Below are 27,651 nucleotides of genomic sequence, written 5' to 3'. Positions count from 1 at the left end.
GTGTAAAAGGGCTAAATTAATAAATTATACATAGTACTTGTCACTTAGTTCAGTTCGAGATGGTTTTAAGATACTGATTATGCACCTAAGCGTTGCTTCTGTAATTTTTTGGTACGTTGTTAGTTTCATTTGCATGATTAATGTCCATTTCCCTGTTTTTTGAATCAATTGATACATCCTGGTTTTTATTTTCTAACTTTTTTAGGTTTGATATGCAAAGCTGAAATGCAATCAATTTTTAATGAAGTGACAAAGACATAAACTCCATAATCTAATCACGTTAAAAGAATAGTATGTTTCTGACAGCATGTGCTCCAAAGAATTGTGTTTCTAATTTAATTGAGACTACTGTGACCAGCACTTAATTTATTATGCTACCGCAGATCTTGTTGCGACATTACACTAACTTCTCTTCATTTCAGCTGATAGAAGCTCTTCTGGTTTAATTGAATTTGAAGATATTGGACAGGCTGTTGAAGCTCTCATGATGTGCAACCATGTGCCAATTCAAAATCCAGGTGAGAGATATTTTTGCATTAACTATAGAGATATTTGTAGTAACAATAATATTTCAGATTCTGATTTTCATAAAATATAGTGATGGACAAAAATATGAAAACGCCACAGAAATTCATGCTAGGGCGTATATACAGCTGCTAGCCAAGCCTGCAGACTGCATTGTTGTAAGAGGGCTATCCAGCAAGTAGTTTTTGTATGCAGCAACAGTGGGCTGGGCTATATTGTTGTCTGATCATCTGCCCATTTAGTTGGCATCTGGGCATGTCAGCGTGAGGTTAGTTTTGCTTCCTGTTATTTCACAGGAATTTTAAATGTGTGCTGCAATTGATACGCCCACAAGTTGTGGAATGTATTTGGTGATGAGGTTTTTTGTGGACAGAAGACATAAACGTATCGATATTTATTGGGGACTGTGTGAAGAGTTCCAAAAAAAGTAGTCAGTAAGGTGCAGTGTGCCAGTGGTACATTAGGTTTAAAAGTGGCCAAGCTAATATTCATGTTGTAGAACAAGGAGTGACCAAGCATTGTGACTGATGAACAGGTTGCTAAAGTCGATGAGAAGAGTTCAAGAAAAGAGCTGATTCACAACGATGGAGCTGTCGTTTTAGTTTTTCACAAAATTTGTTGCATGAAATTTTCTCGGAAGCTATTTTGTGCAAGATTGATAGCAAAAATGTTACCTGAAAACAAGAACGTGTGGCTCGATTAGCTATGTGAGGTATTTTAAGAAGAGCCCTTCAGAATAAGTGTGAAGGAAAGTGTGGCTCAAAGATGTTGTTCCTGTATGGTAGCGCTCCACCACACATGGCAAGTCACACTGCAAAGTACTAGATGCTTCCAAGTGGGAGGTGTTTCCTCGTCTGCTGTACAGTCCGGATCTCGCACCCAGTGATGACCATTTGTTTCCAACAATAAAGACCTGGCTTACAAAACAACACTTACACCACATGGAAATGCAGGAGTGTGTCACCAACAGGTTGAAGTCTCAGATAGTAGAATTGAATGACACTGAAATTTCAAAACTTGTGTTCACTGCTACAGTGAGTGCCTAAGTGTCACTGTCAGATGAATTAACCCCCCCCCCCCCCCCCCCCCCCCCACCCCCCGCCCAACACCACCAAATGATCATTGCAGGTCCTCATCAAAGAGGACTTTGATTAAAAAAGTGGAAGGCAGCTGCAAAAGTTATTGCAAGCCTGTGAATGTCGCACATGCAAACCCTGTCGGCATCAAAACATGAAGGGACCTTGATAAGCAGAGAACTGCAGGGTGAGCTATAGTTCCCGAACCACTTGAGCTCGAGTGCAAATGCCTGTAATGGGAAAATGTGGTGCTGAAGCTGTAAAACCTGGGCTATGGTGCAGTGGGAGAAATTAATTTGTTCTGATGATTCTAGTTTCGCAGTGTTCCCACTTCTACCAAAGGTTACATCCCAAGTGTGAAACACTGTGGAGTTTTGGCGATTTGGTTAGCTGTTTCGTGATGTTCAAAGGGAATCTGTGATACTCCCTGCAGTCACATTAATGCCAAGGGTTGACTGTTTTGGCTGATAAAGTGCATCCCATGTTATACGTTTGTCAAAGACAACAGAATCCCCATTCACACAACTCATATTGTCCTGGACTGGTTTTGTTAGGTCTTCTAACCTCCAGTCACCCGATCTCAATATTGCTGAGTCTTTATGGTCTGCTTTGGAAAGAAGGATGCATCATCACTGTCCCGTCGATCACCATTATCTGAACTATTTTGCAGGAAGAATAGGATTCCCTTCAAAAGTATGCAGGTCCTGTATTTATCCATTCAAACACAGCTGGAAGCTGATCCAAACATTAAGTTTGCCTACGCTGCATTAGGCATGGTAACATGTTTTGGTTTTGATGTTAAAACATTTTTTCCACCCTTGTGTATTATGGCATCAAAGTGTGAATGGTTACGATAATAGTCTTTCCGATGGAGCGTGTTAATATGAAAACAGCAGTGTTGAGAATCTTACCTAAAGGACAAAGGGTACTTTCTTGGCATGACTGAAAATCAGCAGCTGTTTCTTTAACACAGGGTTTATTTTGTATGTTTTACAGTTTCGTAGTTCATCACAATGTAGAATTCTTTCTAAACAATTTACATGTCTTTCGAACAGTTTCAGACATATTGATGTTAGTAAAAAACTAAGATATTATACCCAAAATTTTGTAGACTGAATTGTCAAATTCTAATATTAACCGAAAAACATATTAAACCTCATATTTTCACAATATTATGAAAAGGATAGTTGCTGCTCATAATGCTGAGTTTCAGATAGGCACACCAAAAAGACTGGAAAACAAAGCTTTCAGACAAACGGGCATTTATCAGGATAAACGCACACACATGCAGGTGTGTGCACACTTGCATGACCTGTCTGGCTCCCAAGACCAGATTGACAGCAGTCGGAGACTATGGCCGTGTGCGTGATTTGCATTTGCGAGTGCGAGCGTGTGCACATGTTGTCTGTTCTGATGAAGGCCTGTTCCGTCAAAGGTTCATTTGATGATCTTTTTGTTGTGCCTAGCTGCAACTCAGCATGTCTGCTATATGGTGAGTAGCAACTAAACTTCTTCATAGTAAGTCATTATTCCATCCATCAATTCATTCATCACATTTTAATTTTTAAAATATTTTGCCTAGTTAAAAATTTTATTTCTTTATGAATTGGTTGTATCTGCAGTAAAGTTTAGGTCTAGTAGACCAGTGTAGACACTTGCAAGTTGTAGGGTAAAAAACAGTCTTCATAAATGTCAGGTGATAGATGTATCTAAATTCTGAAAAATACATTCACTAAATTGCTATTGAAGATGTGAGTTGCCTTAAACTGTGCCTCAGAACATTCATGAAGGCTGGTCTTCATTCTGCTACATTTCATCATCTTCATGCTTCTTCTTGGCGTTTTTGCTTCTTTGGTAACTTTGAAGAGCGAATCTTTCAGCTTCCTGCACCTGTATTGTCACAGGCAAGTAGTTGGTCTTTCCATATGAGAGCAATGTTTTATGCCCAAATTTTTCAACACTTCTATCCTAGGTATAACTCGGTCAACAGGAGTGAAGATAATATTTACAGATGCTAGAAACCTTATCAGAAGAGCTAATTTTATTTTTGCCCGCTCTGTTATGGGCAATAAGGAATTTAATACTTCACAGTACTGTTACAAATAAAAACTATCTTCGAAAGAAATGGTTAAGGCAGCAGGTTATTAGTGTGCTATAATTAGGTACAAGCTTTATATTTGTCTCTCATGTGACTGGCTTCCAGATCAGGTTCAATTTGATTATAAAGCCTTAATTATGAAATTATCTTCGAAATTTCGTCAATGGCCATGAATTAATTCATTTGATAATAGACTTTTGAGTTGAAAGAAATGTAATGAGGACATTAAGACACTCGTCAAATCGCCACTAACGGCAGAAGACTCTAATTGTGCAATGAACAAGGCTGATACATTTTGACACAACTCTTTGGTTTCTTTGAAAGGATAATTGTTTTGGCCTAGCTTAAGCTTTGCTTTGTTTTATGGGAATTTAGAAGATTTCATTCTTGTGTTATAAAGGTAGGGTTATAGAGTGTATTTTATTTACATTTTCTTTTGACTAATAGAGTTGGACAATTTACATTTCTTGTTATTTTGTACAGATTTTTTCCGTTTTAGATATTTCTTTTGCATTGTCGATACAGCTTATGGTAAGAGTTCTTGTTCGTTAGGGATGAATTTTACCATTTGTTCGCATTTGCTGGTAAAACAGGAAAAACCACAAATGATGCCATCTACCTTATATTAGCATCTTTTTACTTTTCACTGAATATTTTTCATTTTTTAAAAAACAGCAAACAATGATTGTTTCACATACACGTGGACTACTACTTTTTGTGAAATAGTTTGGTAGAATTACACTCTATACTTCTTGAAACAACAAATAATAATTCTTCTAAAATACCAAACAATACAGTACTCTTCGAGACTGTTTCATTTGCGTATCCAAAGTCTCCTTGATACAGAATTTTTGATCACAGGATTGTGTTCGCAACTGTGTGATTATTCTTGGTTCTTAAAGTTTTGCAATGTTTACAGATTTGTTATGTATCAATTAAAATACTCATGAAACCAATCAGAATTCCTGTTGTTTTGTTGGTTTGTCAGTGTGCATCCTGTTGTTGAAGTCAAGGACAAGTGGTTTAAAACAAGAAAGGGGTGGACCCCCACGACAAAAGCAAAGGGTATAGCTTGTAGGAACACAACCCACCAGATGGTGACAGCGCCACATGAAACATTTGTCCACAAGTATTGGAAACAAACAGCAGCTTTCTCGGGAGGAAAAACAATGTGCCAGAGATACACTCTGGCTATTAAAATATCGTGATTTGTATTAATTTACCTTGTAGATTAGAAAATAACCAATTATTTGACAGTATAAAGTAATTCGATAGATAAAAAACGTACACAGCAAGCGGCAACATGAGAACACACACACAAAAAAGGGTTTTAGGTATGCACGATTTTGGAGCCAATGGCTCCTTCTGGCAGAAGAGGGCTGGAGGAAAACGATTGGAGAGATGTAGGAAAAGGGGTAGAGTTGGGAAAATTCACCCAGAACCCCAGGTCAGTTAAGTCTTACTGGGCGGGACAATAAGGAAAGACTGGTTGGGGTATGCACTGCGCAATGTTTGAGAACCTGAGAGCTTAAGGTGGAAGACAGGGTAATATGCAAGACACAGATTTCTGCTAAAACATTATGAACAAGTTAATGAGTTGAAAGCCAAGTATTTTGGTGTTGTGTGTGTAATAGAGGTGGGTGGGGATCTAAAAAAGCCTGGTCCAAGAATGAAAGATGTAGAAACTAAAACGGAGTGAAGAAAGGAGTAGTTACTGTGAAGAAATGTTGAGACAGAAATAATTTCCATAAATCAAGGCCAGGTGGGTGGTGAAAATAAAGGTCACGTTGTACTATTAGTTCCCACCTGCTGAGTTCCGAGAAACTAGTGTCTGGTGGAAGAATCCGGTGCTTGTGGTGAAACAGGCACTGAGGTCACAACTGTCATTTAGCAGAGCTTGCTATCCAACAGGATAATGTGTGCTTCCGGTACACACATTGTGTATGCCCACTCATCCTAATTGATAACTTGGTTGTAGTTGTGCTGATATAAAAGGCCAAACAGTGTGCATGGAACACCTGGTATATGATATGTTTGACAGGTGACTCTGTGATAGTATGTGTTTTGCCAGTTACAGGGCTGATATAGAGTGCATAGGAAAATCTTTCAGCAGGACAGTCACAGGGGCAGGAGACAGAGTAGGGAGGTGGCTGCAGAGGAAGCATAGGGTCTAACAAGGGTATTGTGTAGATTGGAGAGCAACGAGAAAGTATTCTAGGTATAGTGGGCAAAATCTGACAGCTATTCTAGGTGTGGTGGGCAAGATTTCAGACAGGATGGATCTCATTTCAGGGCATGATTTTAGGAAGTCGTGGCCCTGTTCGAAGTAGCTGAGTAATAGTCAAGACCAGGACAAAACTGAGTAACAAGTGGTGTGCTCAAAAGTTTTTTTTTAAGGGATCGTCAGTACCAGGATTGGATCTGGCAGCCTGGGAAATCTGCTTTTGAATTAGGCTGGTAGGGTAATTACATCTAGTAAAGGCTAAGATGAGAATGGTGGTATATTGCTATAAAGAGTCTGCATCTGAACAAATAAGTTTGCTTTGAATGCCAGTGCTGTATATTGTGTAGCAGCAAAAACTGATAAAGAATTTGTTTCACTGTTAAACTGTGAATCAACTTGGTGTTTTATAGAGCACTTTATGTGAAAATTTAATTTTAGTCAGCTTCCACATGTAACCCACTTTCACATTTAATACATTTTGTGTCTTGACATTGTTCCGTGCACATGTTTCTCTTGCACTTCATATGTTTTTATGCTTGCCATTGCCACAAATAACGAATTCCGGGTTTTGCTGGTTTTTAGGTCTGCTATGCTTCGTGCCAATATGTGTTAAAAATGCATGAATATTCTTGTGAAACATTTGAAATAACACTTGGTGATTCAAATGTTCTTCCATCAGGCAAAGAGCAAGGTGTTTCAGAATAATTAATCTCTATCTTCATTATCAGGATTGTTCGATTTGAAAATAATGGATGCACTTACCCTAGCAATATTTAGATGCCTGTAGAAAAGTGCAAGTGACCATCATCACATAGGATGTGAGCACATCTGATATACAGTGTATTCTCCTCCTCTGGTGGCATGATGATCCAGATTTGCTGTATATTTCTTAGCGTCTTGATATATTACATTTGTGCTTTGCGTTGTCGATGATAAAAATCTTGCCACTAACTGCTGCAGGTTCACCCACCATAGTGTTAAATAAAGTAACACATTCTTGTGTGGTACCCTTAATAAGCAGACATTACAGTATTTGTCATTCATACCTGAAAGTGAACGTTGCTTTTAACAATCGAGCGATTTGTTGTATTGTTATTTCACATGTAGTAGTACAGTTAATGTAATATAGAGAAATTATTAATATTAATGTGAAAGATACCATTTTTACATGTGGCGAGGTGAAACCTAGTTAAGAAGGCAGCATTAGTTACCTGATGATTTCTCAACCATTATTGCAAGATGTTTTTTATGATTTTTGTAAGAAAAGTAAATCAATTCGTATCCACAAGTCTGGTTTTTACGCAAAGTAATAGTTTGTATTCTGACTTTTCTTTCATCAAATACAGACAGAAAAACAATATATAATATTTGAGAAAACGTTGAGTAGAGGGAGAATTTCTGTAGTTAAAGATAAACATTATCTTAATATCTATAGCCTTTCATAGAGTTTAACACTTACACCAACATCCATCCTAACATTCAGCTCCCAGAAATATCACTGCAGGGACAGTGAAATAGTACTGTTTTACGACTGAGATTTTTGTCAGTTAGCGAGATCTGTAGGCAACAAAACAAGACTACTATGAGCATACATGTAGGTTGTTACTTCTGTTTCCATAGATCAGTGATGAACACAACAGAAAATGAAGGAACTGATGGTAATAATACAAGCACTTTATTTATCAATATTGTTTATTCAAAGGATTTTTACAATAAAAAAACATGATTTTTCAAATACTTTCTAGCCCTTTTTGCACTGTTTTTGTGTTGGATCCCAGCACTAGAAACATCAGAACATAGTACAATCTGCCAAGTGACTAGTTTTTTCCTGGCCAAATACAAAGGGAAAGAAACCGGATGAGATGATGATAATCACAGTTGTGATTTATTACAGTGGCAGAGGCAGGAGCACTAGTAGATGCAACAATCTGAATGTGTACAAAAAAAAATTCTTTAAAGCAGCTTCTAACCGCCAGACATAATCTGTGCCCCTCCGTTCCCCCTACCCACTTCTCTCACAGCACTGAAAAACACTTCCAGCTTGTCTTCTCATCTTAACTGATTTTGTCAGTAGATATAAAAGTCGTTACTGGTGCAGATATGCATGTGATAGCGTCATACAAAGCTAAAGATATATAGGCTATTCTACCTATAAAACCAGTTTTTGTGTGGTAAACCATCGTTTCCCCAGAAGATTCTTTAATGTACATGGGCAAAATTCTGCTTGCCTTACTTGCTAGCATCACTATATGTAGCCAAAGTCACAAAATATAAATGCTTATTTTCTGTAGAAGCTAGACATTATAGAACAAAACTTATTTTGTTTCTTATAAAAGCATAACAAAAAAATTTCACATGGACTGTTGAATCGTCAGAAAACTAATGCTGTCTGCCAAACTTATATTTTGTCTTCTCACAAGTGAACTAAAGACTCATGGTGCAACAATATGGTGCAATATATATTTCAGAATATATATAAATGACGTACTAGATAGTGTCGGAAGTTCCATGCAGCTTTTCGCGGGTGATGCTGTAGTATACAGAGAAGCTGCAGCATTAGAAAATTTGCGGAAAGATCTGCAGTGGATAGGCACTTGGTGCAGGGAGTGGCAGCTGACCCTTAACGTAGACAAATGCAATGTATTGCGAACACATCGAAAGAAGGATCCTTTATTGTATGATTATATGATAGCGGAACACACTGGTAGCAGTTACTTCTGTAAAATATCTGAGAGTGTGCGTACGGAATGATTTGAAGTGGAATGATAGTATAAAATTGTTGGTAAGGTGGGTGCCAGGTTGAGATTCATTGGGAGAGTCCTTAGAAAATGCAGTGCATCAACAAAGGAGGTGGCCTACAAAACACTCGTTCGACCTATACTTCTTGAGTGTTGCTCATTAGTGTGGGATCCGTACCAGGTCGGGTTGATAGAGGAAATAGAGAAGATCCAAAGAAGAGTGGCGCGTTTTGTCACAGGGTTACTTGGTAAGCGTGATAGCGTTACGAAGATGTTTAGCAAACTCAAGTGGCAGACTCTGCAAGAGAGGCGCTCTGCTTTGCGGTGTAGCTTACTCTCCAACTCTCATTAGAGAGATTAGAGTGCGCACGGAGGCTTTCTGGGAGTCGTTCTTCCCGCGAACCATATGCGGCTGGAACAGGAAAGGGAGGTAATGACAGGGGCACGTAAAGTGCCCTTCGCCACACACTGTTCGGTGGCTTGCAGAGTATAAATGTAGATGTACAAGATATTCACTGAAGAATTGTAATTCTGTTGCTTGTAAACAGAACTATCAGTATGTTTCACCTTGCCATATACAGGCTGGTCCATTGATCGTGACCGGACCAAATCTCTCATGAAATAAGCGTCAAATGAAAAAACTACAAAGAACCTAAGCTTGTCAAGTTTGAAGGGAGAAACCAGATGGTGTTATGGTTGGCCCGCTAGGTGGCGCTGCCATAGGTCAAACAGATACCAACTGCGTTTTTAAAAATAGGAACCCCATTCTTTTATTATAAATTCATGTAGTACGTAAAGAAATATGAATGTTTTAGTTGGACCACTTTTTTCGCTTTGTGGTAGATGGCGTTGTAATAGTCACTAATCACAAACATATGGCTCACAATTTTAGGTGAACAGTTGGTTACAGGTAGGTTTTCAAATTAAAATACAGAATGTAGGTATGATTTCACATTTTATTTCGGTTGTTCCAATGTGATACATGTACTTCTGTGAACTTATCATTTCTGAGAACGCATGCTTTTGCAGCGTGATTAACTGTAAATACCACATTAATGCAATAAATACTCAAAATTATGTCCATCAGTCTCGGTGTATTTGGCAATACATGTAACGACATTCCTCTCAACAGCAAGTAGTTTGTCTTCCGTAATGTTCACACATGCATTGAGAATGCGCTGACGCGTGTTGTCAGCCGTTGTCGGTGGATCATGATAGCAAATATCTTCAACTTTCCCCACAGAAAGAAATCCGGGGAAGTCGGATCCGGTATGGTGCTTCGACGACCAATCCACCTGTCATGAAATATGCTATTCAGTATCACTTAAACCACATGCGAGCTATGTGCCAGACATCCATCATGTTGGAAGTACCTCGCCATTCTGTTATCCAGTGAAACATCTTGTAGTAACATCGGTAGAACATTACGTAGGAAATCGGCATACATTGCACCATTTAGATTGCCATTGATAAAATGGGGCCAATTATCCTTCCTCCCATAATGCCGCACCATACATTAACCCACCAAGGTTGCTGATGTTCCACAAGTCACATCAGTCATGTATTTTTTGTTGCCCAATAGTGCATATTGTGCCAGTTTTCGTTACCACTGTTGGTGAATGACGCTTCATCACTAAATAGAATGCGTGCAAAAAATTTCACCGTTCTGTAATTTCTCTTGTGCCCAGTGGCAGAAGTGTGCACGATGTTAAAAGTCGTCGCTTTGCAATTCCTTGTGCATAAACATACGGTACGGGTGCAGTCGATGTTGATATAGCATTCTCAACACCGACGTTTTTGATATTCGCGATTCTCGCACAATTTGTCTGCTACTGATGTGCGGATAAGCTGCGACAGCAGCTAAAACGCGTACTTGTGCATCATCATTTGTTGCAAGTTGTGGTTGACGTTTCACATGTGGCTGAACACTTCCAGTTTCCTTAAATAAAGTAACTATCCGGCGAACGGTCTGGACTCTTGGATGATGTCGTCCAGGATACCGAGCAACATACGTAGCACACGCCCGTTGGGCATTTTGATCACAATAGCCATACACCAACACAATATCGACCTTTCCTGCAATTGGTAAACGGTCCATTTTAACACGGGTAATGTATCACGTAGCAAATACCGTCCGCACGGGCGGAATGTTACGTGATACCACGTAGTTATACGTTTCTGACTATTACAGCAACATCAATCACAAAGTGAAAAAAGTAGTCCAACTAAAACATTCATATTTCTTTACGCACTACACGAATATGTTATAATAAATGGTGGTTCCTATTTTTAAAAAACGCAGTTGATATCCGTTTGACCTATGGCAGCGCCATCTAGCGGGCCAACCGTAGCGCCACCTGGTTCTCCCTTCAAGCTAGACGAGTTTCGTTCTTTGTAGTTTTTTTGTTTGATGCTTATTTCGTGAGATATTTGGCCCAGTCGCTATCAATGGACCACCCTGTATAAAACTGATAACTATTGCATTAGTATTAGATACATCACAGAACTTACTTAAATTGTAGTAGGTGTTGCACAATAGCAATAAGAAGAGTTGTTTTATTGTTAAAATCAATGCTTTGATTTCAACTATAAATTAGAGAAAGTGTAATATCAGCTTCACTTTCCATAGCATATGATAACAAACTCGGCTTCCTGCCCCGAATCATATGACTTAGGTGTTGGTTTCAATATAACATCATCATTGCAGTCTGTTATTTATGGTCTGTGCTTCAAATCATTACATTGTGTATCAGTTAACTATGTAGGCTGTTGCTTTTCATCTTACCTATTTCTTAATATCGGTCACAGAAAGAAATTAAAGTAGCTGTGTAGGTGTAATGCATTCCACTACTTACCTGAATCTATATCCACTGGCAGTATTTTACTGTGGGTTTAGGTAGTCTCTTGCAGTTCTGTCTTTATATCATAAATATCCAAGTAGCACACCCCAGCTGAAAGGTTGATCATTGCATCCCTTTCACGCACAAACTCCATTCCAAATATACTGTAAGTTAAAAAAAAAAAAATCCACTACTAGGTAAACACACGATATTGCTACATTTCCTAGTGTTAGTAGTACACTTGGACCTCCCACTTACTGCTTGGAGATCTGGTTCACAAATTTATGGATAGAACATTCATGGCAGCACCCACATCTAGCACTACTGTAGTGAATATATCACCTATGCATCTAGTGACCACTTACGGACGAGAAAAATTTCTATTTTGTGATGAAGACAAAACATGCAAGTTCTGCCTAGAATTCTAAAAGTACTCAATAGACACTATTTCATAGAAGCCCAGTTTGGAAAGATAATGTGTGTAAGAAACTGGTAGCCAAATAGAGTATGAAAGCTTTCAGTACACTCAGTGAACTGGTGCCATGCCAATTGTGGGTGTCTGAATGCTCTAGTTACAATAAACGCCGCATAATGGAACATAGTATTTGGCCGTATGTATGTTGGCTAAAATTCAGAGGATGGCATAATGCAGACCCTTTTAATGTGGCAAATTAGGATGATTTGAACTGTGGGTTGCATGGAATATCACTAGAGGTCAGGCCTGAACTACATCGTTAATAGTATTCTTTAAATCTCGATAAGCATTTGGTGGTAGCAGTCACCAAATGCTTGGTGTGTTGTTTTCTTAATTTGAAATAAGTGAAGTGACTAATCCTGGTCAATCAAGGATTTGGATTACCACCCTTAAAACAGCAGAAGAAATCATTAATTCCTGTTACATTGTGTCAGTTTGGCTTTTGCAGAAGACGGGTGTAGGCTACTGCCCTGCGAAAGGGAGGCAGGGCTTGTTTCTGTGCATCGTTCCTCTTCCCTCTGTCTGTTAAAATTCTACTTTGTTTCTGCTTGCAGCAAGCTGCTGCAGTAGCTCAGAGTGTCTGCACCCTGCATTTCAGCTGGTCAATGACAAAATCAGTAACGATTTTTGACTGCGCTGAACTCTTTTTTCACTAATGTTCAAATAGTTAAATTCAGTTCTACTTATTACGCTAAGAGGCTGTAGCAGTATCGGGCATGGGTCTCGCAGCTATGAATGCCTACAAAAGGTCAAAATTAACATTCTGCAGATTTTGTGATCATGAAATTAGTCAGGAAAAGACCAGTGATGTCTACATACATCTTAAATCAGAGAAGCATTCAGTTCATGATCGGGAAAGCACTGCTGCTTTTCAACAGAACAATCACTTTCGAAGTTAAAATACAGCCCAACAAAGAAAGCAAAGGCCATTTTGGAAGAAAAATACATTTTAAGTTTTTGCAAATGCAAACATTCCGATCAAAAAGTTCCCAATTAGCACTTTTTTAATAATTCAGCGGTTGGATCTTCTGGTCGTACTGTGTGCTTGTTTCTACTACTACAAGTTCCAATGAAACAGCTCTTACCTGTCAATTGTTTCATTACTAGTTGTCCGACAGTCTTTAATATAAACTAGATTTATGAAAAATATTAAAAATGAGACTGACAGTAATAACGAGATACATATACATATTAGTGAACGCATTATTGTGGCCAAGATATACACGAAGCCCACGCCTACTACAGTAGTACAAGTTTATATGCTAACTAGCTCTGCAGATGACGAAGAGCTTGGAGAAATGTATGATGAGATACAAAGAAATTATTCAAGTAGTGAAGGGAAACGAAAATTTAGTAGTCATGGGTGACTGGAATTCGGTAGTAGGAAAAGGGAGAGAAGGAAACATAGTAGGTGAATATGGATTGGGGGTAAGAAATGAAAGAGGAAGCTGGCTGGTAGAATTTTGCACAGAGCACAACTTGATCATAACTAACACGTGGTTCAAGAATCATAAAAGAAGGCTATATACATGGAAGAAGCCTGCAGATACTGACAGGTTTCAGATAGATAATATAATGGTAAGACAGAGATTTAGGAACCAGGTTTTAAATTGTAAGACATTTCCAGGGGCAGATGTGGACTCTGACCACAATCTATTGGTTATGAACTGTAGATTGATACTGAAGAAACTGCAAATAGGTGGGAATTTCAGGAGATGGAACCTGGATAAACTGAAAGAACCAGAGGTTGTAGAGAGTTTCAGGGACAGCATAAGGGAACAATGGACAGGAATGGGGGAAAGAAATACAGTAGAAGAAGAATGGGTAGGTTTGAGGAATGAAATAGTGAAGGCAGCAGAGAATCTAGTAGGTAAAAAGACAAGGGCTAGTAGAAATCCTTGGGTAACAGAAGAAATATTGAATTTAATTGATGAAAGAGGAAAATATAAACTCAGTAAATGAAGCAGGCAAAAAGGAATACAAACGTCTCAAAAATGAGATCGACAGGAAGTGCAAAATGACTAAGCAGGGATGGCTAGACGACAAATGTAAGGAAGTAGAGGCTTGTCTCACTAGGGGTAAGATAGATACTGCCTACAGGAAAATTAAAGAGGCCTTTGGAGAGAAGAGAACCACTTGTATGAATATCAAGAGCTCAGATGGCAACCCAGTTCTAAGCAAAGAAGGTAAAGCAGAAAGCTGGAAGGAGTATATGGAGGGTCTATACAAGGGCGATGTGCTTGAGGACAATATTATGGAAATGGAAGAGGATGTAGATGAAGATGAAATGGGAGACATGATACTGCGTGAAGAGTTTGACAGAGCACTGAAAGACATGAGTTGAAACAAGGCCCCAGGAGTAGACAACATTCCATTAGAACTACTGATAGCCTTGGGAGAGCCAGTCCTGACAAAACTCTACCATCTGGTGAGCAAGATGTACGAGACAGGCGAAATACCCTCAGACTTCAAGAAGAATATAATAATTCCAATCCCAAAGAAAGCAGGTGTTGACAGACGTGAAAATTACCGAATAATCAGATTAATAAGTCACAGCTGCAAAATACTAATGCGAATTCTTTACAGACGAATGGAAAAACTGGTAGAAGCTGACCTCGGGGAAGATCAGTTTGGATTCCGTAGAAATATTGGAATACGTGAGGCAATACTGACCCTACGACTTACCTTAGAAGCTAGATTAAGGAAAGGCAAACCTACGTTTCTAGCCTTTGTAGACTTAGAGAAAGCTTTTGACAATGTTGACTGGAATACTCTCTTCCAAATTCTAAAGGTGGCAGGGGGCTATTTGCAATTTGTAGAGAAACCAGACGGCAGTTGTCAGAGTCGAGGGGTATGGAAGGGAAGCAGTGGTTGGGAAGGGAGTGAGACAGGGTTGTAGCCTCTCCGCGATGTTATTCAATTTGTATATTGAGGAAGCAGTAAAGGAAGCAAAAGAAAAATTCGGAGTAGGTATTAAAATCCATGGAGAAGAAATAAAAACTTCGAGGTTCGCCAATGACATTGTAATTCTGTCACAGACAGCAGGACTTGGAAGAGCAGTTGAACGGAATGGACAGTGTCATGAAAGGAGGGTATAAGATGATCATCATCAAAAGCAAAACGAGGATAATGGAATGTAGTCGAGTTAACTCGGGTTGATGCTGAGGGAATCAGATTAGGAAATGACACTTAAAGTAGTAAAGGAGTTTTGCTATTTGGGGAGCAAAATAATTGATGATGGTCGAAGTAGGGAGGATATAAAATGTAGACTGGCAATGGCAAGGAATCTTTCTGCAGAAGAGAAATCTGTTAACATCGAGTATAGATTTAAGTGTCAGGAAGTCGTTTCTGAAAGTATATCTATGGAGTGTAGCCATGTATGGAAGTGAAACGTGGATGATAACTAGTTTGGACAAGAGAATAGAAGCTTTCGAAATGTGGTTCTACAGAAGAATGCTGAAGATTACATGGGTAGATCATAGAATTAATGCGAAGATATTGAATAGGACTGGGGAGAAGAGAAGTTTGTGGCATAACTTGACTAGAAGAAGGGATCGGTTGGTAGGACGCATCAAGGGATCACCAATTTATTACTGGAGGGCAGTGTGGAGGGTAAAAATCATAGAGGGAGACCAAGAGATGAATACACTAAACACATACAGAAGGATATAGGCTGCAGTAGGCACTGGCAGATGAAGAAGCTTGCACAGGATAGAGTAGCATGGAGAGCTGCATCAAACCAGTCTCAGGACTGAAGACGGCGACAACAACATATATATATATATATAGGGTGGCGCAGATGGATCGGGTGGTTTTAAAATACTTGTCAAACTGTCAATTGTAAAGGTATTGGATTGAAATAAAGTGCAAAACGTGTAGTTACAATGGAAGTTTATTAACAAAAAAATAGTAATGTTAGTTTTTAAAAATTACATCCATCAAATGCCCTCCTCGAGCGACGCATTCTTGGAGTCGGTCCTTAACGTTCCGCATTGCCCGCTCAAGCACATCACCAGGAATTGATGTGATTTCGGTGTGAATTGCTGCCTTCAACTCCTGAATGGTCCGGGGTTTGTTCATGTAGACCCTTGCTTTTAAATAGCCCCATAAGAAAAAGTCACATACCGTGAGGTCCGGCGAGCGAGGGGGCCAATGGACATCTCCATTACGGGAAATCAAACGGCCAGGGAACAGAGCGCGTACAGCTTGCATTGATATCCTAGCGGTATGTGCAGTTGCCCCGTCTTGTTGGAACCACATATTGCCCATGTCGTAATTGTTCTCTTCAAGTTGTGGGAGAAGAAAATCTTCAATCATGTTCACATAACGCTGCGAATTAACAGTAACCGCCTGCTCCCTTTCATTTTCAAAAAAGTAAGGACCAATTATCCCTACCTTAGAAACCCCACACCAAACCGTCACTTTGTCACTATGGAGAGGCCGTTGGTGTAGATCTCTTGGGTTAGTGTCGGCCCAGTAACGGCAATTTTGCTTGTTTACGTATCCGTTAATGTGAAAGTGAGCCTCGTCAGACATCATGATAATCAGGTTTACATCTTCCAATAACTCCAACATCTGTTGGCTAAACTGAAGCCTTTGAAGATGGTCTGTTGGGAGAATCTTCTGTACCAACAGGATTTTATAGGGGTGGAATTTCAGTTCTTCGTTAAGAATCCTTTGAAGGCTCCGACGTGACATTCCAAGAGCTTGAGCACGACGTCTCGTTGATCGACGTGGGCTCGCAGTGACATCGCGTCTCACACGCTCCACGTTCTCAGGCGTTGTTATTGTTGGCGGTCTAGGCGTCCATTTTGGAGCACATGAACCAGTAGTGCGGAAATTATGCACCCAACTCAATATCGTATCTCGCTTAGGAACACTACCGCGAGGTGGGATGTTGAAACGCCGGCGAAAGGCACGCGTCACAGCAACAATTGACTCGTTATTGCGTATGAACTCTTCCACTGTGAAAACACGATGCTCAACGGACCACGTAGCCATCGCGACTGACTGCCAGCCTGCAACTGAAACTTCCTGTCCCCCCCCCACCACAGGACGAAGTCGCCGAACACCTGGCTCCCCCCCTCCAGACGTACAGTCCACTTCAAAACCACCCGATCAATCTGCGCCACCCTGTATATATATATATATATATATATATATATATTGTCCAGTCATTATTATAGCAGTACTAAATATGTAGTCGGTCAATATACAAAAAAATTTATCTATGCTGTTGCTTATTGTTGCAGTAGTAGTTGGTTTAACATGCAAATTACAGTAGGTTATGAATTATCATATCAAAAGTGCTTTATTGCCTACATGGTTGATTAGTGATTTAATACTTCAAAATATGGTTAAAACTAAAAATTATCTTAGGAAGAAATGGATGAGGAAGCAGGTTTCTCGTTTACCATAATTAATGTGAGCTTTATATCCTTGTCTCGTGTGACTGCCACCCATATAAGACCAAAATCGATTATAAAGCATTAATTCTGAAATTATTTTTGAAATCTTGTTAGTGACCCTGAATAAATTCATTTGCTGACGTTCTCTGTGTTGTATTTAATACACTGTTTTGTATTTCATTAATGAAACAATTTTATTGCAATAGGTAATAAAATACCTCTTCCTAAATTGACTGGACTACTTGAAAAATTACAAATTTTTATGAGTTTTAAAGGGGCATAATTACTTTTATAAAATTCTTTAGTGGCCAATGGGTCATGTCTGTATTGGCAGGAGTTTGTATCCCACACATGCAGTCTCTGTGAATAGTTCTGTAATATCTGTCTAGTGCCAGAGATCTAGTTCACTGTACAATACATTCCAAACACAATTACTGGAGGTACATGTTGTCAAGTTGTTTTGTAAAGTATTAATAGTGTTCTATGATTTACTTAGGGACATAGCATCGTACATGACCATAATTCTAAAATTCAGTAAACAGCAGGGATTTCTGATTCTAAACTCAATAATGTAATTGTAACTTTAATCAGGATTGTGTAGAATTTAATAAACACACAAACATTGATTTTTTTCGTCATTCCATAAAATTTTGAATTGTGTATGTATTTACAGTGTTAAAGCTGTCTTGGTGGGAGCTAAATTGTATTCAGGCACACAGACTGTAGCCATTTACTTCGTGGCTTTTGGGTAACCTGTCTAATAGTATAATAGTCGAATAGTAAACAAAATTAATTTGTCCGTAACATCATATTGATGGCTTGCTGTCCTGTATCAACCAACAATTCCCAAGCAGCTGTTAAACCGATTTTGATTACTACCTTAATATTGACAGGCAATTAACAAAATGTCATACTAAATTAAACTGGTGCAGGCTCGTTTGCAGTAAATTAATTTTAAAGAAAAAATTTAAGTCCCTACATACAGTGAAATGACTGCTTCTGTTAAAAAAAATAAATTTATAAAGATACTTTGACATTAGATGCGATATTGCTCAGTAAACTAAAACAGAAATATAAAGTTAATGTAATTTCTTAAAAGTTTCTCATCTGCAGCACAGATTCCACCCTCCGTATTTGTTATATAAGCCCCCCACCCCACCCCAGGCACAGGATGATCATTTTGATTGTATCCAATACAGTTTTCTTTATCTTTCGCTAGAGAAAAATCTTCACACTTATAATAAATACTTCATTACATTCATATAAGTATTAATTTATTTGGTCCTGAAAAGAGGTTTCTAAATTTTATCAGTTGTGCATAGATCAAAATAATCAATTAATGTAAGCTACTGACCTGTTGCATATATTTTGTTTTTATTAAGAGACGTAAGAACCGTCAAAATAATTGCATTAATAAAGCATATATACTCAGTGGTCATTAGGTGTGTTGTTCCTTGGTTTCAGGTGGAAAATTTCCATACATCATGAAGCTTTGTTTCTCATCATCACGTCAGATTCCAAATTCCATGCGCCATGGAAGTGATCAGCAACAGTCATCTCAGCAACAACAGTCTCAGCAGCAGTCACAACAGCAAGACGAGATGCAAAACAATGGACAGTAGACACTTCTCAGCTTTCTCATAAGGTCCTTTAATATTACATGCTTAATTAAGTTGCAGCTCTTAGTGTTATTTTTTCACGTGATAAAATTCAATTAAAATTTGTATTAAAAGACCTCTTGTAAAAAAAAAAATCTTTTAGAACAGCCTGAATGCTCACTCCAGTTACTTTTTTTTTTCCCCCCTATGCATACTTCACAGATGAGCATGCAAGTCAACCTTTTGTTGATTATCAGAATAACTCGTATAAAGCTGTCTGCTGTAGTTCTTTCATGTGTAACATGTAGGGTAATTTACGTTACTTAGAGCAACTGTGTGTCTATAGATTTCTCTGTTTACAGATAATATTCCTTTCTTTCAAAAAGACAAGACTTCATCTGATATAAATTCCCTTCCAGTTAGTTTAAGAAACGCATACAGTGAGAAGTTTTATAAAACATCAGCTGTTTCAATGTGATTCTAATTTTGAATATTTATGATCATTTCCACCTCGCAGTTGGCATTAATACTATTAAATTTATTCAGTTTGTGGCAGCATTTGAGATACCACTTTCTTTTGACAAGAGTTTTTTCCTTGCTCTCGTGTTACCCATTGTCTTTTTCATTTCTTCTTTGGTTTTTCATATTCATTTAGAAATTATGTAACACTTTTATCTACACATGTAAAACTTCCAGAACTGTGATTGAAATGCTAATGTATATCTTCGGATAATTTCTCTTTAGCAGCACTTGATTAATTTTGTATCATGGTTGGAATTTTATTGTTTCCATTATTTGCTGCAGAAATGTGGAGTTGTATTTTACTGTATGATACAACAACAGTTATCGGTGTTAAAAATTTGGCAGTGATTGAAAGATAAAGCTAAGCTAGAGAGCAAGTGGAAAAGTTCAAATTTACAGTGATCAACACAAAGTGAAGGAAGGCCAAAAGCGCAGCAAATAAATGGTGCCATAGTCATTGCTGCAAACAGACTTAACACAAATCCTCACATTAAAGTGTGAGGTGAATCTAAAACATATCAATATAGTGCTTATATATACATATATATATATTTAACAAAAATCTGGAAAGTATACTATTTTGAAAGTATCATTCCATAATTTTTAAAGATGTATTGGTGTTTTTTACATATTGAATGTGTAGTGTATCCATGTCTTATAGCGAGTACATTTGCTGTCCTGCACTCCTTGGTCTTCCTGCAGACTTTGTTTTAGGACATTAAGTTCAGTTTTGTTCTGCTAAATGGATGTGAAACTTATATTTTGAGAGAGAAATATTTAAATGTACTTTCAGTACGAACCACTGCTTATGAAAGACAGTAGTTTAAGGTAGTATTATTTTTTAAGGCATTGGATAAAGGATCCTAACCGTAAATAAGGTTCCTGTGTCCAGGTTGTATAATTAGACCTATACCCGCATTTTAGGTGTCCATTACTTTTGTACTGATAAGTTCAAATAAAATTTTCCTTTACATTATTATTTGTTATTTCCAGCAATTTCCTTTTTGTTGTAGTGCTTCATTTGTTGAGAAAGTATACATTAAAACATAAATCACATTACACATTATGGTAACAAAGCAGGACTCTCCTTACCTGCTCAGTTGCAGTGCAGGTTTAACATTTTCCTCATGAAGTTTGTTCATTTAAAGAGTGTGAGTGAGTGTGGATGTACTGCACTGGTGTGTGTTAATAAAACAGATTGATTTTATAGTGTGTGTGTTGCACAGAATTAACATTGCTGCCATCACTTCTGTGGTTCAGCTTATGCTTGTTTCCTATTTTGAAGACTATTGACATAAAAAGTGCCATACTTGCTGGAGGAGGACGGGGGGGAGGGAGAGTTGATTGGCTTAATGGTGGTATTGTGTGGAAATGTTGGCCACACAAAGAATGAGGTCCCTATTGTAACATTTTGAGAGTTTTATAGTGGGGTTACATTGTGGGAATATAAGCACCATATTTGTTGAGTCACAAAGGGCTGTACACCTTCTTTCGCGAAGGGTTTCACATCAGACTAAAAAGTTTCTTTCCGTTCATAGTGATTTTGAAAGATCCATTCCGTTTGCAGACATACTGATATGTCAAAATTGTGCTGGGAATTGACTTTTATTTCAGCATGTGCATAATATGAAGAAAGCAATGTTCCAGAAAATTTTGTTCTTTGATGAAATTGCTGTATATTTTAATAATTAATAGCACCTTCCATGGAGCCTTTGTCAGAACACCACTTACATCCTGCCAGAAAGGCGATGGTTAATAATTACACTGTTAATGAAATCAGTGCAGCACTTTTTTATTCTTGAGATAGCTAAATAGTTAAAGGTGGTCATTCACAACAGAAGACTGGCTTTAAAGCTGATGTTTATTTCCTGTCCATTTGCATGTTTGGGCTGCAACAGATATTGCAAAAGATTGATGATAAAAACATACACCAATTTTTGTAGTACTTCTCTTACACCAATTTGGAATTAACAGTAATTTGAAATAGCACTAAATGGACATTTTTACATGCATTAATGATGGATGTCATTTCTACCAAATTTGTGGACTCCTTCAATAATTTACATCAAAATCTCTAAATACAAACCATATAGTTGTCATGAAAGCATATATTAAGAAGTTACTATATTTCCTTTACAACTGTATATTAATGCCTCATAAGCTTGCGATAATGAATTAGGACACAACTCTCACATCAGATAAGAATTTGGTCTTTTTTTCCAGACTTGCTGGCAGTGAAAGGCTAGCTATCATGTAACTTAAAGAAATCCTTGCTATACATAGCACATGGACTAATCTGTGAATTTGATAAAAATTTACAAGCAACCAAATGGGAAAATGCACACCCAGAAAACCAAAATTGTAACCTGTAAAGTTTATTTATTGGCAGCAAACCTGTCCCTTACTAACGGTAATGGTAAATCTAGAGATTAATTGGCGCCAGCTATGTAGGACAGAAAGTTTGGTTTTTAGTAAAGACTTGCAGAATTTGACTTCCTCAGTGCAAGTGTGAAGCATGAAAAGTGATACAGTAACATTCATAAATTCCTGTACACTTCAAACAAGCAGTTAAACAATTGTAGAAATGATAGTAATGAATAATAAAGATGTAAGCTACAGAAGCTTCATTGAAAACATAACAAGCAGTTAAACAATTGTAGAAATGATAGTAATGAATAATAAAGATGTAAGCTACAGAAGCTTCATTGAAAACATATAAAACTATAGAAAAAATTCAGTTTTCGAAGTCTGATGCTTTCACATTTTATTTTTATAAACTAAATGCCTATTTCTTTGTGTAGAAGTTCACTGAATTAGAACCGACTTTACTTTTTTAAATTCTAAAGTAAAAGTATTTACAGGGTAGTAACTGGAGGAAACTTAAATTACACAATTGGTTTTCGGTGACTGTTGGTATTTTTATAGTATGTAATTATAAACATTTCCAAAAACTATTCATACGTAATTTTTATTTGCTGACATTATATAATGTTCTACATGTTCTCATTGCATCATTTCAGACAATTACACTTTCTGCGCCCCCTCTGTGGGTTGCCTACTGTAACACCACATTCAGCTTACATTACACACAAAGAAAAGAAGATATGGCCAAGACAGTGGATACAGTGAACATTAACAGTGAATTACACTGAACATTAAACTCCTTTACATTTTACATTGATGTGCTTGTCATAAATGACTGCGTCTGGAGTTTCGAAACTGTAAACTGTTCATAGCTTACTGCATGACATTGTAATATTACTTATTTTGTTAATCATGTGCATGACGTACTTCACTGCATAATGAACTTCTGCCGATAAGAATGTGTGACAAAATGTATTTTCTTTTGATTAACTAAGTGACATAACACATTATTGTTTTCAGGAATGTACAAAATTCTTATTTCTTACGTTTTGAGAACTAATTTTGGACTGCATTGATTTGTGTGGTAGTGTAAGTAGCTAAGCCATGAGTAAAGTGGCATAGTTTACACAAATTGCATCTGCTTTTTTCTTTTTGAAAATCTATTAGTTTTTTTAAAAATTGCCTGAAATCATCAGATATTGTGACATTTGTAGTAGCATTGTGCTTGTAAATGCTTCAAATGTTAATGTTGGGAAAAAGTTCGCAATTATGTCGTCAGATGGCTTGTGCTCTGCTGCTACCAGCATTTTATTATTTTTTTTTTTTTCCAGAGTTTATCTGGAAAACAAACCATAGATTATGTGCCGATGGTAAAGCTTGGTAACAAATTTAAAAAATGTTAAAATATTTTAATTTGGTAGTTTTGATGTTTACTTGCTGTCTTGACAGTAATTTCAGTTACACAGCAGCACTCGGAGCTGGAACCATACGTAAATGAAAATCGTAGTATTCTTTTGAGAAGGCAGTTAGCATCATATAACAGAAATAAATGTAAAAAGCAATTTCTGTTATATGATGGATACATACTTCTGCAGTATTAGATGCAGGTCATAAATAAGGTTGGATATGAGTAACAAACTGTGGTGTCTGCATGAGGTTTTTAATATAGTTGCCCGTTTGTTGAGCAAGTGCTATGAACAGCTAGTAGCTGTACAAATGCTGAAACAGTACTATGTCCAGTGCTTTTATTACTAAATAAACTTTCCTTGAAATAACTTTTCACGTTTCTCTTTCGATAACGGCAAGTCTTTCTGTGTTTCATCAATATTCTGTAAAAATCATAATACAACATATAAGACAGGAATATTACTGATTTACATAACAGTACAGTTCATTTTCATTATTGGTGTCAAAGAATTCCGAGCAAATGTATAAGGGTTAGGAGGGGAGGAGTGAATGTACATCACTACTTCTCACACACTTCAGTTACAGAATAACGTACTGTAATAGTATTATCATTTTATGTAGTGGTTTACCTACAGAAAATGGTGTGTATTACAAAGATTTTGGAAATAATTATAAACAATTTCATTGTAAATACTGCATGAGCTATAAATTGAAATTTCAGCCTTCAGTGTCACACCTGCCCATGCAGGTGTTGACTTTATTATCTGCATGTTTTAGTTACTTTATTTTGCTTTGTGCTCTGTGTACTTCCTGAGAAATGTGTACGCTGTTGTGGTGTGACACACAAATTCAATTAACTATGCAGTGAGGCCCTATAATAGAATTGAGAAAAGATAGCCAAAACTTTTATAAAACTGAACTTCTGTGTAAAAATGATAATTTTATGGTCTAGTAATTATTATCCATCACCTTTTAATGTTAAGAGTGCATTTTCAGTGAAACTGCATATTTACTAAAGATCATTATACTATTTTGTAAAGTTTATTACCATATGCATTGCCATTTACTATGCACAAAGATATCATTTGCTTTATATTTGTAGATGGAATTTAAGAATTGTCATGTATACAAAGATAGATAGTGTAGATGGATAATAGTAACAAGTTAGTATATTCCAGTGTTGTGAAATTCATATTGTGGCTGTAGGTATCCAATTGTGGTTTGTATTTATGATTGTAACATTCATTCATGCCAGTTACATTTTAATGGAACTGCAAAGCAAGTTACTTTCATAGATATTTATTTCCTCACTGTATTGAAAGACAAAAAAATTTGGTAGTAATATGAAGAAAACTGGACATGAAGATTCCTTTTATTATTATTATTATTACTATTATTATTACTATTATTATTATTCCAGCATTCTTGTGAAAAGCAGTTTCCTTGCAATGTAGCATTGGTGCAAACAGCAATAGTTTATTAGTAGTACTGATAAAGACAAACTAGTATGTAAGATTATGAGAAAAGCCATTCAAGTCAATTAAAAGAAAATAATAAGTGTATTAATGCTAAAGTGTCAAGTTTCGAGCCTCAGCTTATTTAGGTGTTTTCTGCAGATTAACCTAGTTCTGTCATTAACTGAATGAAACAAAACTTCAACACCCAGAAGTGTGTGTGTGTGTGTGTGTGTGTGTGTGTGTGTGTGTGTGTGGTGAAATATGTAAACATTGTTTCAAAATAAAATGACACAGTAACAGCCCTGTTCTGAAATGATTCCATGGCTTGTTTGTTATTTCTTTCACTCATTCACCTCCCCCTTCCCCCAAATGCCTCATAAAACACCATTGTGTAGTAATGGACTGGCTATTACTTTACCTACTTTCCATTTGTCAGTGTGTTCAGTTTATGTGTGAATAATGTACCTTGTAATGAGAAGTGTGCTGGAAGTGAAACTGATCATTTCATTGTAGATATTTATTTTGACTGTTTATCTGGATCATGCAGACTATTATCAGTAATTACTTACGCAACTTACAGTAACTTGCAGCCAAACCTGTTGTGGTACCAAGGTCTTCTGTGCCATATTGCAGATTCTGTATGTAGAAGTATTTATACTTCCTCCAATGGCTCCACCTTCTTTGCCAAGTTACTGTTTAGTAGGTGCATGATCTCATGTTAGATTCAGTTGGAGCCTGAACTGTAATTCATTTAATTTAAAACATACAGAAATAGTCGTCATGAGCAGTTTTTTTGCACCTTTAAAATGTATGCCATTTTTAATAGTGTTACGGTTAATCAGTGATCAGGTCTAGAGTACCTCTGTGGGGGGCAAATGGACTTAAGTGTCACATCAGAAACAATAAAATATTGTGAATTGAGACCAATAGTCTTAGTGTTATGTGCACTTACTATATGGTTAAATTATGTCTGTACTAATTGATTAATATTAGTTTATTAAAAATTACTTTATTAACTAGGCTCTTTACATGTATGCTGCATTTGTAGAACTGTGAACCTATTAATACAGATGTGTCTGAAATGACCATCAGAATCACTTGAGTCTGTAAAGGTTTAGATTTGTTATTGTTAAGAGTCCCTTTTATTGTTACATGTAACTGTTTTTAAATGACAGAACACTTTATTTTATTTTTTTCAAATGTATGCCTCTCTTGATATCATTTTGTTGAAAATACTATATGTAGATAAAATTCACAAATATCAAGCTATTCCACGTTTTTTTAATCAGTGCAGTATTTCATTGGAAAACTTCTGTATCCTACTGAAACTAGTTTTGTAACTAGATCAAACGATTTTTAGTGAAGTTGTAGTTATCAAACTGAATACTGTATCAAAATATTTCACATTAGCAGTTAATTTTATTTTGTGTGTGTGTGTGTGTGTGTGTGTGTGTGTGTGTGTGTGTGTGTGTGCGTGTGTGTGTGTGTGTGTGTGTGTGTGTGTGTGTGTGTCTCCATGGAAGATTTTCAGAACAGCTTCAATAAAATTTGATGCAATGCTGTGAAAGGTGTAAATTTTATGCAATAAAATGATCAAAACTATGCTGCTTTTTTCACTTTTCAAGCCATAATGTTCCCTGCAAATGTTGATAGATCTGTAAGAGTGTGATATACAAAAAATTTGTTACATTAACATCACCTATGTGTAAAGTTTGTCATTACTTCTTTCAACATACATAAATATGAATGAACTAAGATACTTGTTTGCATTCCTAGTCTTTTACTCACTTGCATGGTTTGGTTAACCAGTGAGCAAGAGAGCAGTAATATTAGTGAATTCATGAGGACCAGCAAACAGTAAAGAATTGAAGGTTGGAGTATCAGTGCATTGATGTCAGCTGTATCCATTTGCAGTAGTTCCCTTTTCCTGCTACAATGGTAGTTGGAAATGCATACATAATAATGTTGGCAATAATGAGAAGAGGGAGAAAAACAATTACCTTCATCTAATCTTTCCATCCTACAAGTATTGAAGCTTACATGAAAAGACAACATTCGAAGTGATTTTCATTTTTAGTTAAAATTATATTTTGTCCATGCAGTGCTTCACACCGTATGGTTTACTGATTGACATCCTCTTGTTTGTTTAAATGAAGATGAAGGCAGGAAAGTGCTTTTTTTTAAAAAAAAAAAAAGACATCAAATTTCCTTCCCAATCCACACATTATAAAAGCTTGTAATCCAAATCTAAAATGTTGATTAGGCATTTAATTTCAGTCTTTCTTCTTGCAATGCATATTGCACTTTACTGCAAATGGCTGATGTTTGACAGGTAGCAGGCAGCCGTAAGACGTGTTGGAACAACGCTCTGGAGACTAGGATGATTCCCAAATATATTGTGTATTAAATTGCATCATTTGTAATGTAGATGACTGAAATTATTGAATTCCTAACACAAAGCAGAGGGTCTCATTTGTATATCTGTCTGAGGTGTGAAACTGACATCAGAGGGTAAGTTGATTAGTGTTTTATGTCCTGTCAACTGCATTCATTAGAGACGGAGCACAAGTTCGGGGGGAAGGAAATCAACTGTGTTCTTTTCAAAGGCACCATTCAGGCATTTGTCTGGATCAGTTTAGGGAAATTGTGAAAAATCTAGATCACCAGATAATAATCTAAACAACTAACCTCGGGAAGGGGAATTTAACGTGGAGTCTGATGAGGAGTGATAATGAGCTTCCATTGACTTTTAAAGTATAGTTCAGAAACAGAAGGTTAGTAGCATATGGGTATCAGTGACCACAGGTGGCTCTGCTGTGCCACTGCCGGCATCCTGGCAATTGAGTCCCCCCCACCCTCTCTCCCCCCTCTCTCCCCCCTCTCTCCCCCCCCTCTCCCCCCCCTCTCCCCCCCCTCTCC

General features: G+C 37.2%; 1 protein-coding gene across 3 annotated transcripts in view; it reads left to right on the top strand.

Annotated features, from left to right (window-relative positions):
• Positions 1-26,334, top strand: part of LOC124615954 (heterogeneous nuclear ribonucleoprotein L) — a 187,014-nt gene extending 160,680 nt beyond the window's left edge. For 2 of the 3 annotated variants that reach the window (XM_047144158.1, XM_047144155.1), the window contains 2 exons: positions 423-518; positions 18,849-20,480. In XM_047144158.1, coding sequence (XP_047000114.1) covers positions 423-518; positions 18,849-19,006 — 254 coding nt within the window. In that variant the 3' untranslated portion in view covers positions 19,007-20,480. Of the gene's footprint in view, positions 1-422; positions 519-18,848; positions 20,481-22,524 lie in introns of those variants that run through there. The other variant, XM_047144156.1, reaches the window with a different exon arrangement.
• Positions 26,335-27,651: the final 1,317 nt, after the last annotated feature.

The sequence above is a fragment of the Schistocerca americana genome, chromosome 5, assembly GCF_021461395.2.
Source record: "Schistocerca americana isolate TAMUIC-IGC-003095 chromosome 5, iqSchAmer2.1, whole genome shotgun sequence".
NCBI classification, from domain to species: domain Eukaryota; kingdom Metazoa; phylum Arthropoda; class Insecta; order Orthoptera; family Acrididae; genus Schistocerca; species Schistocerca americana.
The sequence above is the reverse complement of the archived record's forward strand: the minus strand, read 5'-3'. Positions and strand labels throughout refer to the sequence as shown.